The sequence below is a fragment of the Lucilia sericata genome, unplaced genomic scaffold (assembly GCF_015586225.1).
Source record: "Lucilia sericata isolate MDLA Ls3-8-SP2 unplaced genomic scaffold, ASM1558622v1 Contig004342F_arrow, whole genome shotgun sequence".
Lineage (NCBI taxonomy): Eukaryota > Metazoa > Arthropoda > Insecta > Diptera > Calliphoridae > Lucilia > Lucilia sericata.
This window is the reverse complement of record NW_023997225.1, coordinates 1-15,783: the sequence shown is the minus strand read 5'-3', so window position 1 is coordinate 15,783 and position 15,783 is coordinate 1. Positions and strand designations below refer to the sequence as shown.

The 15,783-nt window shown below is 29.6% G+C and overlaps 1 protein-coding gene across 1 annotated transcript; it reads right to left on the bottom strand.

Moving 5' to 3' along the window:
- Nucleotides 1-3,328: 3,328 nt before the first annotated feature.
- Nucleotides 3,329-3,667, bottom strand: LOC119615189 (the record flags this gene model as incomplete). Its single annotated transcript, XM_037971268.1, has 1 exon — nucleotides 3,329-3,667. A coding segment is annotated over exon 1 (339 nt), but the record flags the coding sequence as incomplete, so codon positions are not given.
- Nucleotides 3,668-15,783: the final 12,116 nt, after the last annotated feature.

The following is a 15,783-nucleotide window of genomic DNA, read 5'->3' as shown; positions in this document are numbered from 1 at the left end:
TTTTGGTTTTGCTTCAATAATTGAAAAAGGTGAAACGTTTAATAATACACCTCCAATAAAAAAGAAATATAAGTTGAAATATTGATAAAATTTAAAAATGAATGAAAAGCGTGAGTTGGTTAATGAGCTTCATTCTCAAGCACGGAAAAATATTAAACGAAGAATGGTAATAATGAAGGGTATTGATGATTTGTGGCAAGCGGACTTAGTTGAAATGGGAAACTATTCTATATATAACAATGGATTTAAATACTTATTGACCGTCATAGACACATTTTCAAAATATGCTTGGGTTCGGCCACTGAAATCTAAATCGTCTACAGATGTTTCAAATGCTATGAATGATATACTTACTGAAGGCCGTATTCCAAAAAATCTACAAACGGATGACGGAAAAGAATTTTTTAACAAAGTATTCAAAAATCTAGTAGCGAAATATAAAATAAATCACTATTCTACCTTTAGCGTTATGAAAGCCTCAATTGTTGAACGATTTAACAGAACTTTGAAAGGTATGATGTGGAAAGAGTTCAGTTATAATGGATCATATCATTGGATTGATTTGTATGAAAAATTAATTATAGATTATAACAATAAAATTCATCGAGTTATAAAAATGGCTCCTATTAACGTTAAGCCTTCTAATGAAAAATTATTACTTAATACCGTTTATAACCATATAAAAATCTTTAAGAAAAACAAGTATAACATTGGTGATAATGTACGGATTAGCAAATATAAACACTGTTTTGAAAAAGGATATACTCCAAATTGGACAACAGAAATATTTAAAATAAAAGATGTTAAAATTACATATCCGACAACATATATTTTAGAAGACTATATGGGAAATCCAATAAAAGGTGGTTTTTATGAAGAAGAGCTTCTACCAACCAAATATCCAAATACTTATCTTGTGGAAAAGGTTATAAAAATAAAAAATGATCGTGCATTTGTTAAATGGTTGGGGTTTTCAAATGAACACAACTCTTGGATTAATAAAAATGAAATATTATAATTAATTATTATATTTATATATTAATAAAAAATAAAACATAAAACATACTCTTCTTTTTATTCATTTGATTATAAGTACTCAATATGTCTATTACATTAACTTTAAACGGAAACGCATCAATTTTAACAGCAAATTATTTTCCATCCATAACACTGGAACAAGATTATGAGTGCTCACTTATAGACTTTCATACATATAATAGCATACCCAATGTCGATGAGGATAACAATTTATTTCATATTGGTGATAATATTATTGAAATTCCTATTGGTTCCTATGAACTGGAAGATATTGCAGATTTTTTAGAAAGTGAATATGAATATTTAACTAAAGGTGAAAAATCTATTAAAATTGAAGCTAACAACAATACAATGAGAGTTGAGATAACAACATCGCATGATAAAATATTTTTCGATAAAGATAGAACTATTGGAAAGTTAATGGGATTTAACAAAAACATTTTAAATGGTGGTTCACATTATGTATCTGAAATACCTGTAAATATTCTAAAAGTAAATACAATACGAATTGATTGTAACATAGCAATTGGGTCTTATATAAATGGTACAAGAGCACATACAATTCATGAATTTGGAATAAATGTATCTCCAGGATATAAATTGGATGAAATTCCCAAAAATTTAATCTATTTACCACTAAACACCAAGGAGATAAGTTCAATCACAGTCACTATTGTAGATCAAAATAGCGAGCTTATAAATTTTCGTGGTGAAAATATTACTCTTCGTCTTCATTTAAGACCAAAACAATAATGATTATATTTAATAAAAACATTGTTGATAGAATAAGGAGAGACATTAGTGCGTTAAACTCTGAATCATCAAGAACAATTTTAAACGCATCAAAACTTACCGAATCTAATAAACAATTTTTAAAATCTTTGAATTTAATTTTAAAGAACAATGACTGATATAATTAATGCAGTCATGGGCAAACACATACCACCATGTGTATATTTGTGTGCGTTAAGCAGCAGAGAGATGACTGCACGTTATAACAAAATGGTGGTACACTGAGAAAAGTTTTGAAATTTGTTTTCTATTGCAAATACTTTTTACGACGAGAAAAACTCATGAACTTTTGGGCATTTTAAACAAAAATGGAATAAAGGGAAAGAGTTTTTCATTTAAGAAAAGTAGTAGTATTTTTAAAAAGTAGTATTAAATAAAACTACTGAAATATCATTAAGAAAATCACGACTTTCTATTCGATTTCGAACTTTTAAGGGATATTACCGAGATATTAACTGAACTTAATTTAAAGTTCAACTAATCTATCCAAATCAATGTTTCCTTTATATTCCTTAATACGCAATAAGTCACCAATGTGTTGATCGGTTAACCTATTCCGCAATTTACTTAAAATCAGTTTCATACTTGAGAATGCCACCTCACAGTTATATGTGGTGCCAAACATGGAATATAGCTTATATATTTCGTTTTTTAAATTGAAATATTTTGTATCATCTATCTTTTGCCAAAATTTTTCCCCAGATTCCATAGGAACTTCAAAATCATTACGTATTTTATGCAATTCTTCGTGAAGAAAAGCATCTTGCTCTTCTATTTCACATCTAAGGGGATTATCATGTATTTCTATTGTTTTTTTTTATAAATTTTAAGTCTTGAAATCTGTCATTGTAATTCTTTTTTATGGACTCAACTATTTTGGCGTATTTCTGAATACAATCAAACGTATTAAAATTAAATTCTATGAATATTGATGAAGTTTTCTTAAGATTTGATATACTATTACTTTTTAATTGATTTATTAAGAGATCTAATTTTGTACTAAATTGGTGAATAATTCTATTCAAATGAAATATTTTTATATTTTTACCTTGCAGGCATAAATTAAGGTCATTTAATATCTCGGTAATATCACATAAAAATGCGAAATCTAATAGAAAGTCGGGATTTTCAAGACAATTAGTAAGGTGTTTTGTATCTTTATTGGATAAAGTTTTTAAAAATTCGAGTACTTCTTTTCTTAAATGGAAAAGTCTTTCCAAACTTTTGCCTCGACTTAGCCAACGGACTTCGGTATATAAAAGTAAATCTCCATAATCCGAATTAAGGTTTTCTAGAAAATCTTTAAATTTTCTGTGTGTCAGAGAATTGTGCCCCCTCTTATTATATTTATTATTTTTACAACAACATCCATTGTATTTTTCATACCCAACTCTTTGGAGAAAAGAGCTTGTTGGTGTATGACACAATGGAATGCTGGGCAATTTATTCCATTTTTGTTTAAAATGCCCAAAAGTCCTTTATTTTTGCCTCTCATTACCTTTGCTCCATCCGAACATATTGAGGCTAATTTATTTTTGTCAGCAAATGCAAAAACATTAACATCTAATGCATCATACAGAACTTGTCCTGTTACATGACCATGAAGTGAAACCACTTCAAACATTTCTTCGAAGCACTCTAAATTTGCATTAACTGTTTTAATACAAATAATTAACTGGCAAATATTATTGATATCCGTACTCTCATCTAGAGAAATCGAAAAATATTTGCAATTAATTAATCTTTCTTTTGCTGACATTTTAATAAATTTGCTTATATCTTCCGTTCTTCTTGTTATAGTACGACGAGATAATGGTATATCCTGGCAGAGTTTCATAGTTTCATGGCATTTTTCTCCAAAACAACTCAAAATATCTGTAGTTAAATTTAAGAAAAATATGCCATCCTCAAATGGGCGACATTGTTTTGCTAACGATAAAGCAACTACATAAGATGCCTTTTTATGAGGCAATGATTTTTTTTGGCTATATAAAGGAAGATTGTTGCAATTATTTGCTGTTGTTTCATTAATTATAAATTTTAAGAAAAACTCTGCTTTTAATTGCAACAACTTTACTTTTCTGTCATGTCCCCTAAGGTCATTTAAGGGTCCATGGCAAGTTTCATAATGCCTTTTCAAAAAAAATAAAGCTTTTCTACATATAATTTTATAACATACGACGCATTGTGCCTCACCGACCATGTTTTCTATAAAAAAGAAATCATTTTCCCAATTTATATCAAACATTTTGCTAGGTGTAATAAAAGAGAAAAAATCATAAGCATAAAAAAATCCGCAACGTGATCTTGCTTCTACAAAAGCTGAACAGCAACTGATTTGATTTTGATCTCTGAGATCGTAACAAAGCAACAAACAAGTGGTCATTTTAGTAAAACACAGACACACTAATACACACAAGCTTATAGTGTAGGTGTGTCAACAAAGCGTCAGCAGAATTTCTTGGCCTATGCACGCGTGCATTAGAATTTCAGTTTTGCTCGTGACTGATATAAAGACAAAATTTCAAAATTCTGTATCTATATCATTATTTGGCAATGAATATTGTGCATTTAAGTGATTTTCTATGAGAGCTATGACCAGTTATGGACCGATCGCAAAACAATTTTATAGTGTAATTTATGTATATAAGAGCAATATTTGTGCTAAATGTATGGATATCAATATTTTGTAATGATTTATGTACGTTTAAGTGATTTTCGGGAGGGGACCTTGTATGGGAGCTATGACCAATTATGGACCGATCCGAAAAAACTTCCATAATAATATTTCTGTATATGCGAGCAATACTTGTACCAAATTTTATATGGATATCTTAATTTAGTAATGAGTTATGTGCGTTTAAGTAATTTTCGGAAGGGGACCTTGTATGGGAGCTATGACCAATTATGGACCGATCGGAAAAAAAATTTAACAGTAATATTTCTGTACATATGAGCAATACTTGTACCAAATTTAATATGGATATCTTAATTTAGTAATGAGTTATGCGCGTTTAAGTGATTTTCGGGAAGGGTCCTTGTATGGGAACTATGACCAATTATGGACCGATCGGAAAAAAATTTCATAGTCATATTTTGGTGCATATAAGCAATACTTGTACCAAATTTGATATGGATATCTTAATTTAGTAATGAGTTATGCGCGTTTAAGTGATTTTCGGGAGGGCACCTTGTATGGGAGCTATGTCCAATTATGGACCGATCCAGAAAATATTTTCTCTGAATGAATTCTATTGATATATGATTTTAATTTGTAAAATTTTATGAATATATCGACATTCTGACGGAAGTTATTAACAAAAAACCCATTTTCCGGGAATATGTACTTTTGTATGGGAGGTATATGAAATTGTGGACCGATTCTGGCAATTTTCAGCAGGAATTAAGATCTTGCGTAGAAACGAATGTATGATGACTTTCATGAAATTATCTTTCATAGTTTTCGAGAAAATTACATCAGAATGTGTAAAAAATGCTTATTTTTTAATGAATTTCGTTGATTTACATTGCTTCGTTTTAACGTGAGCGTGTTTTATACAGACAGGCAGACAGACAGACGGACATAGCTAAATCGACTCAGAATTTCATAAGGACCAAGAATATATATACTTTGTTGGGTCTCAGATGAATATTTCTCAGTGTTACAAACGGAATGACAAACTTATATATACCCTCTATCACCACTGATGGTGGTGGAGGGTATAAAAACTGTCGTCTACCTTACTTTAATGAACGCGCGAAGCACTAATATAAGGCAAACTCTCTTTTTATTAAGATTTATTTCTTCTTGGATTATACCAAGTCATGCTCTCAATATTTCTTACTTCTCAAGAAAATTCTAAAAAAATAAAACAACCAAAAATATATAAACAGTTACATACTTGTTTTGATTTGTCACAAACAACAGAAAGGAAAAAAGTATAAAGGGCATGATTAAGATATGAGTATATTTAAAATGTGATATTTTTCTGAAAGGACGTTTTTATAGAGCTAAGGTCAAATGAGGCCCAATCTTGACACTTTTATTCTTATACAAAACCAATTCGAAAAGTCCGGTTATATGGGGATAAGTGTAATAATGTACTGATTTTAAGTATTTCCAATAGGCTTCGTACTTGCCCCATTTGAGGATGATTTTGGTAATTATGTCGAAAATGGCCACCTGTGCCGTGCGCTCAAGATTAACATGGACACACAGATGAATATTATGATAAAATTTCAAAAATTATCCAGATTTAGAAATAAGGCTTGTCCACGAAAAAATTGAACCTTAAATTTTATCTTATAAAATGAAAATCTATGCCTAAATTTTTTAAAAAATCATATATTATTAAAGGTCAATATGTTTACAATAATTACAATCTAAAATGTAGATTGTTCCAATTTACTTTCGTAAAATTTTCGCACTTTACTCGAAACTCCCTTCATAAGCGTTTGTACAGTGTTTTTGTCAACCACTGTGTATGCTCTTTGCCAAAAATCGATTTTCTAAAACTTTTCTGCAACGCAAATAATCAATAAAGTATGCATTCTAAGTGTTAATATGATGAAAGAGCTTGCGATGGGAATCTGGATAGATGATTGTTAATTACTCTCAGAGCCTAATATAAACAAACCCCCAATTGACGATGCAGTGCAGAAGAGATATAAAAACAACAAAATGCAACGAATTAGGATTTGGATAAGGAAATTGATTGGACTTGGAGAAGGAAGAAAAATTCTTAGCGTAAAAAACGGAAACTACATTTTGGACATCTTGGCCACGTTGACAGATAATTTTGGGCATTATGGGGGAACGAGATAGCCTGATTTTCGTAACTTTCAGCCTTTATATAGATTAAACAAAAGGGGGGAAAACTTTGCTCATCTCTTATATTAAGGCCAAAAGAATGAATTAGGCTTTTGGCATTAACATTGCCGCCCGCCTTGCAGGATGTGCAAAGAAAAAAAATGGAATGAGTCAGCCGGGCCGTGTCCAAGATGTTGCTTCTGTTCAGGAATAAAAAAATGGATATTAGTATAGATATTTCAATGGTAGGTAAATATATAATTCATTATTCTTTGAATTGGATTCAATCTTATATAAAAGAGTAGCGTTACTGACTGACTGATTCATCATCGCAGAGCCCAAACGGCTGAACCTAGAATCATGAAATTTTGACAGTAGATGTGTTTTTGGTTATGTAGATCCACTAAGGAGGGATTTTTAGAAATTTGTACATTTACGGGTAAAAAGGGGAAAAAACGGGTAAAACATCTTACACAATATTAGCGATACAAGACAAATTTTAAATGCACCTGAATCTACTCTTAAAATGAGCAGATGGGTGTCTGGTACTTTTTTTAAATTCGTACTTTTAAGGGGTAAAAATGTGTAACAAAGGTGATTTTGGTCCTTTTTTGGCCGTTTATCACTTTTGAACTAATTAACATAATCAAATTTTTATAAATATTTTGGATACATCTCCCAAAATTATGAGACACCTGTTTCGTACTTTTTTAAAATTCAGTCCTTTTTTGGTGTAAAAGGGAGAAAACTGTATTTATGGTACTTTTTTTAGCACATTAAGAAAACTTTTCGGTTTATTGAATTATTCCTATTAAATCACGGACTAACTCTGTAAATTTTATTGTAATAAATTTTTTGCTATTTCACTGGGGAAAAAGGTACCAAAAAGGGAAAAACGGGAAATTTAATTTGATTCAAACTCATTGATCCAATTTTTATAAAATATGAAAAAGTAGTTTATTTACTCACACAAAATAAGCTGTTGGTATATTATTTTGGAATTCGAGTACTGAGGCCTATATAGGACCAAATTCGAGTAAATAGTTTGGTACTTTTTGAAAGCACTATTTTTCTGGAACAAATGAATGCAGATTAGAATCGCTTGAGTTTTATCTGTGATATATAGATTTAAATACGGAACATTTTGTAAACTTAATTCTCGAAAAAGTATATTTCTAAGCGAAAAGGCGAAACATTGTACTCTTTTTACTAGTACTTTCCATTTAGGTAAAATTTATTCCACTTTTGGTACTTTTTCTTCTTTCAAATGATACTCTTTGTATGTTCTTTAATATGAACTCAAAACACATGACTATTAAACATACACGGTCCTCACTGAAAAAGATTCTTTAAGAGACTACTTTTTATCTCATAAATTGTACTTTTTTATACCCTCCACCACCATCAGTGGTGATAGAGGGTATATATAAGTTTGTCGTTCCGTGTATAACACCAAGAAATATTCATCTAAGACCCAACAAAGTATATATATTCTGGGTCCTTATCAAATTCTGAGTCGATTTAGCTATGTCCGTCTGTCTGTCTGTCCGTCTGTCTCACATTAAAACTATACAAAGGAAATCAACCAAATTCACCCAAAATATTTATTATTATCCTAAGCAGTTTGGTATTGAAAATCAGCAAAATCGATTCACAACGTAAAAAGTTATGAGTAAAAATTTCAGACTACCTCGAAAAAAATTACGTTTTTTTTCAACATTCTTTTGAAGTTTTCTCAGAAACTACCAAAGATATTTCGATGAATTTTGTCACACATTATTTTTTTCTGCCTGTGATCAATTATGTTCAAGATCTTTACAATCGATCTAATATTTCCCATAGCCCCCATAGAAAGGTATATATTCCCGGAAATTAGTTTATCGTTAATAACTCCCTCAAATATATCGGTATCAACACAAAATGTTGTACATGCAAATATAATATGAACAGAAATCATACAGTCAACGTAGATCTCAGTTGGTCCACAATTGGTCATAGCTCCCATATAAGGTCCACTTCCGAAAATCACCTAAACTTACATATTTTACTGATGAATATATCTCTTGTGATAAAATTCGAGTTAAATATGTTTTGTGTACATACAAATCAATCTACCAAATTTTTTACGGATCGGTCCATTATTGGTCATAGCTCCCATATAAGGCCCACTTCCGAAAATCATTAAGAAGCTCATATTTCATTGTCAAATAAAGCTATCTTGAAAAATTCGACACAAATATGTTTAGTCTAAATATGAATCACTCTACGAATTTTTTTCCGGATCGGTCCATTATTGGTCATAGTTGCCATATAAGGCCCACTATCGAAAATCACTTAAATGCATATATTTCATTGTCAAATAAAGCTATCGGAAACAATTCAACACAAGTATGTGTTGTATACATACAAATCATTCTACAATTTTTTTACGGATCGGTCCATTATTCGTCATAGCTCCCATATAAGGCCCACTTCCGAAAATCACTTAAAAACACATATTTCATTGTTAACTAAAGCTATCGTGATAAAATTCGACAAAAATATGTTTTGTGTACATTCAAATCATTCCACAATTTTTTTACGGATCGGTCCAATATTGGTCATAGCTCCCATATAAAGCCCACTTCCGAAAATCACTTAAAAGCACTTTGTCAAATAAAGCTATCTTGATAAAATTCAACACAAATATGTTTTGTCTTTATATGAGTCACTCTACGAATTTTTTTCCGAATAGGCTCATAATTGGTCATAACTCCCATATAAAGTCCACTTCCGAAAATCACTTAAACGCATATATTTCTTTAAATTCTAAATATATAATGATAAAATTCGACTTGAATATATTTTGTGTGCATATAAATCATTCTACCACTTTTTTCCTGGATTGGTCCATTATTGGTCATAGCTCCCATATAAGTCCCACTTCCGAAAATCACTTAAACGCACATATTTAATTGTTAAATAAAGTTATCTAGATAAAATTCGGCACAAATATGTTTTATCTTTATATGAATCACTCTTCCAAAATTTTCCGGATTGGTCCATATATGGTAATAGCTATATAAGGTCCACTTCAAAAAAATCACTTAAGCGCACATATTTCATTATCAAATAAAGATATCTTGATAAAATTCGACAAAAATATGTTTTGTGTAAGGTCATAGCTCGTATACATATAAAGCACTTCCGAAAATCACCTAAACGCACATATTTCATTAATTAGTAAATCTGTTATAGTAAAATTCGAATTGAATTTTTTTGGCATATAAATCATTATACGAAATTTTTTCCTTATCGGTCGATAATTAGTCACAATTCCCATATAAGGACCATTTCCGAAAATTACTCAAATGCACATTGAAAATCAAAGTTATCGGGATAAAATTCGACATAAATGTGTATCTATATATACTAGAGTTCGCCCAGTGGTCGAAATTCGACCAGAACTTATGCTGGAAAAAATACATAAATATGCTAAAATAAAACCCTTTTTTATAGTTCAAATCTGCGGTAAAAAATTTACTTTATTGATATTATCAAAGTGTATAATTTGCTATTATTAATGTTTTCTTTTAGAAAATGTGATGGGTTTTTGGTAAAAGTCCCATCAGAAGTTTAAAACCTCAATTGCCAAAATTAGTTATAAAACTTGTTTTACAAAAGTATTTCAACTATTTTAAAAATAATAAATAACGAACATTTCTTCTATCGACTTATTATCCCCTACATTTTTACGCTACGTTCACAATGCTGGATTACTCTACTGTACACACCATTAAAGATATGTTAGCTGTTCAAAATACAGAGTGGAAATGTTCTAAATAATTTGTCAAAACAATAAAAATATTTAAAATAAATAATGTCTTATCTAATTATAAATAAATTTTATTTGGATGTCATTAGTAGTCCTTCCATCAAGTATATGCTATATAAATTCTCCCTTATGACACTCGACAAAGACTTCACCAGACCTACATTTATTAAATAAACGATAAATTGCTAAGTACGGTTAAACACTCTTTATCCCAAAAGACATGATTTATATTTAGCAGTTTTATCTATTTTTATATAGCATATAACCATCACCTATTCAACTTACAGTTTTCACTTTACACTACTATTTCCTAATTGGTTAGAATAACCCAAAAAGGAGAATATCATCAAATCCTCGCTGTGCTAAACCTGCATATAAGCGATATACCTATCCATTTATTGCGGTGTATCATGTACCGGCATGACGAACTAAACTTTACTTATATTTTATACAGGCTTTTTTTATTACTTACTGACACTGAATCAATTCGTTAATCCATCATTTAAATCTTCCAAATCAATCAAAACTAATAATTATGTATCGCAATTAAGTATTTTATTTCACCGATTTTTTTCGTTAAACAGTCGTTAAAAAGTTAGGGAATTGAAAATTCGTTAATGTAACCGATATTTGTCATTACTTTACGATATTACTGAATTCCGGTACTGATGTCCTACCAATATTTTTCCAGGTCAAACACCAATATCAGTACATTTTTTGGCATATCTTGAGGTGTCTCCAAGCATTATTTACACATGTTTTTATATTCCCAGTTCGTTGTTTCCTCAGGAAAGTCCTTCAATTTAATTATTTTGAAAAGTTTAAATAACGAAAAACCTTCAATCGAAAACTCTGAATATAAAACTGAAGTCCTACTTCTTATAAAAATATTCGATTTGGTAACAATCGTAACGATGTTATAACAAAATTGATCATTATCTCATTCACAATTTAGCACTTTACACAAAAATATAAAACAATAAAATCCTATTTTCGCATTGCCTGAGCCTGTTTACATACTTATTTGTTTACAAAAATCTTATTAAAAACAACAAAATCAAAATATCATGCAAAATACAAAAAGAAAACAGCAACAGAGAAGTTAAACGTTTCTGCACTCTCTTCTCTTTTTTCAAAAATCCGTGTTGTTTACTTTTTTGTTTTGTTTCTTGCTTTGTTTGTTTTTAATTTCAAGAATACGTACGTGTGACTATTGTTTCTATGTATTAGTAACTACTTTAAACGTTTATAGCTCCTAAAATTCTGAACCGATCTCATTAATATATATATTGTGCACATCTGTGAACAAATACCTTTAAAATGATATATTTTTTGCCAAGATCAGATGTATACTGTAAGAGTAAAAGGGGTCACAAAAAATCGTCTTGCCTATTAATTATATAGATAAAAATGAAAGTGTGTGTATGTATGTATGTATGTATGTATGTATGTATGTATGTATGTATGTATGTATGTATGTATGTATGTATGTATGTATGTATGTATGTATGTATGTATGTATGTATGTATGTATGTATGTATGTATGTATGTATGTAGTATGTATGTATGTATGTATGTATGTATGTATGTATGTATGTATGTATGTATGTATGTATGTATGTATGTATGTATGTATGTATGTATGTATGTATGTATGTATGTATGTATGTATGTATGTATGTATGTATGTATGTATGTATGTATGTATGTATGTATGTATGTATGTATGTATGTATGTATGTATGTATGTATGTATGTATGTATGTATGTATGTATGTATGTATGTATGTATGTATTATGTTTGTCTGTATGTTTGTTTTTTGTGCTTTATAGACTGCTAAACGGTTGGACCGATTTTCCTGAAATTTTCACAGTTTCTTCCTGTATTTCTGGAAGGAACTATAGGCTACTTTTTATGTTGAAACAAGCTAAAACCCGGCGTGCTTTGCTACTCCTGTCGATATAAAATAAAAAATTTTCAAAATATATTGATATGCATTTTTGTTTATAAAAATTTTATTAATATTTGTTTGTCACTATCCAAAACCATAAAGTAATAAGACAAAGAAAGTTTGATATTTAGAGTATTTTATTAATTAATATTTATGTACATATATTATTTCTTAATAATTATTTCTTACAAGGAGGATTTTATTTCATTGATGCGCCAGGAGGAACCGGAGAAACCTTTCTCATCTCATTAATTTTAGCTAAAGTTCGATCATAAAAGAATATTGCGTTAGCCATTGCGTCATCAGGTATTGCAGCAACACTTTTAGATTATGCACTCAAATTACTGTTGAAAACACAATTTTCTGAAGATTATACATGTAATGTTAAGAAAAATTCTTCAGTGGGTAAAATCCTGCAAACATATAAAATAATAGTGTGGAATAAATGCACCATGGCCCACAAAAAATCCTTAGAAGCGCTTGATCGCACTTTAAAGGACATGAGAAGTAATTCTAATTTATTTGGAGGTGCATTAATTCTTTTAGCGGGTGATTTTCGCCAGACACTTCCTGTGATACCTGGTTCAACACCGGCTGATGAACTCAATGCTTGCCTAAAATCATCATATCTCTGGCAACATGTTCACACGTTAAAATTAACAACAAAACAATTGCTGGATTTAGGAAATGGATAAATGACAATTGAGCCAACCACAAATTGTGTAAAGTTTCCCTCTAACTTTTGTAGGATCACATAATCAAAGAAATAGTTAATATATTGTGTTTTTCCAAATCTTCAACGTAATTTCAAAAATAGGCAGTGGTTATGTGAGCGTGCTTTACTGGCACCCAAAAACATTATTTTGAATAGAATCGATGGTAATTTAAAAACATATAAATCCATCGATACTGTTACAAATAATGATGATGTCGTCAATGTATCCCCACGAATTGAAGTTGAAAATTGGCGTTCCAATTATTTTATTGCGAAATATTGATCCACCACGTCTTTGTAATAGTACTCGATTAACAGTTAAAAAATTAATGAACAACTTAATCGAAGCAACGATTACAACTGGCCAATATAAAGGAACGGATGTCTTACTACCTCGGATCTCAATGACAACATCGGAAATGCCATTCGACTTTAAACGGTTGCAATTTCCTACACGTTTAGCATTCGCGATGACAATAAACAAATTTCAGGGTCAATCCCTGCAAGTGTGTGGAATAAATGTCGAAAATTCATGCTTCTCACATGGTCAGCTTTATGTGGCATGCTCGCGAGTTGAGAAACCTTCAGATTTGTATACGCGCCTGAGGGGAAAACGAAAAATATTGTATATACCAAGGCTTTAGAATAGGAAATAATTATTAAGAAAAATTTTAATTGTAAATATTAAGTCAATTAAATTTTAGTAATTTTGTAATATTTTGTAAATTTATGCTAATGAATAGGAATAAGAAATAATTATTAAAAAATAATATATGTACATAAATATCATTAATTAATAAAATACTTTAAATATCAAACTTTCTTTGTCTTATTACTTTATGGTTTTGGATAGTGACAAACAAATATTAACAAAATTTTTATAAACAAAAAATGTATATGAATATATTTTGAAAATTTTTTATTTTATATCGACAGGAGTAGCAAAGCACGTCGGGTTTTAGCTAGTTTTGTATATATAAATCATTCTACGGAATTAATATAAATTTTTCTCGACATTATTAAAATTAGTTTGACATATGCATTAATGTTAGTACCCTCAATACGGAAACAAAAATTTTGCCAAGTTATCTGAAAATTAGATATTTAAATGAGTTTTAATAAAAAGTAGCTTGCTGGTGGAGGGTATTTAAGATTAGGCATAGCGGAATATAGCACTCGAATTTGTTTAATTTTCTAAAATATTCAACCTAGGAACATTAATTTTAACATACATGGTCTTGACTGAATATATTTTGTAAGTGGGAACTATTTGGTACTTTTCTATTCTTCAAATGGTACCTTTTAGATTCTTTATAATGGTTATACATACATACATACATCATACATACATACATACATACATACATACATACATACAACATACATACATACATACATACATACATACAGACATACATACATACATACATACATACAGACATACATACATACATATACATACATACATACATACATACATACATACATACATACATACATACATACATACATACATACATACATACATACATACATACATACATACATACATACATACATACATACATACAGCAATACATACATACATACATACATACATACATAAATACATACATACATACATACATACATACATACATACATCCATACATACATACATACATACATACATACATACATACATACTACATACACTACATACATACATACATACTACATACATACATCATACATACATCCTACATACATACATACATACATACATACATACATACATACATACACTACATACTCATACATACATACATACATACTACATACATACTACATACAACATACATACTACATACATACATACATACATACACATAATCTACATACATACATACCTACATACATACATACATACACATACTACATACATACATACATACATACATACATACATACATACATACATACATACATACATACATACATACATACATACATACATACATACTACATACATACATACATACATACATACATACATACATACATACATACATACATACATACATACATACATACATACATACATCATACATACATACATAATAATCCATACATACAACATACATACATACATACATACATACACATACATACATACATACATACATACATACAAACACACTTTCATTTTTATATATATAGATGGTCAACCACGGCAGAATATACTTTCTTACTTGTTATAAATTACAATGAATTTCAGTTACAAATTAATATGAATTGTTCATAAAAACACTTAAAAAATTTTAGCATTTTAAAATCAATTTAGCATTTTTTCTAGCATTATTTTGGATGGGATCTAGCCGCAACATTTTTTGAGACCTGGTCACACTGGTTTTCTTCTATTAATTCTGTACTTTAATTCAACTTAATAAGAACAAGTTAGAGTGCTATATTCGGCTGAGCCGAATCTTAAATACCCTCCACCAGCTACTTTTATATTAATACTTTTTAATTGATCAAATATTTGTAGAAATAAGTTTTCTCATGTCTTAAATAGAAAACACTCAAGATTTAAACAGCTTAAATCTGTTACAATTCCAAGATTTATTGAACATTACAAACCCCATTTTTCTTTTATATTTTTATAGCGCCCTAAGATATGCT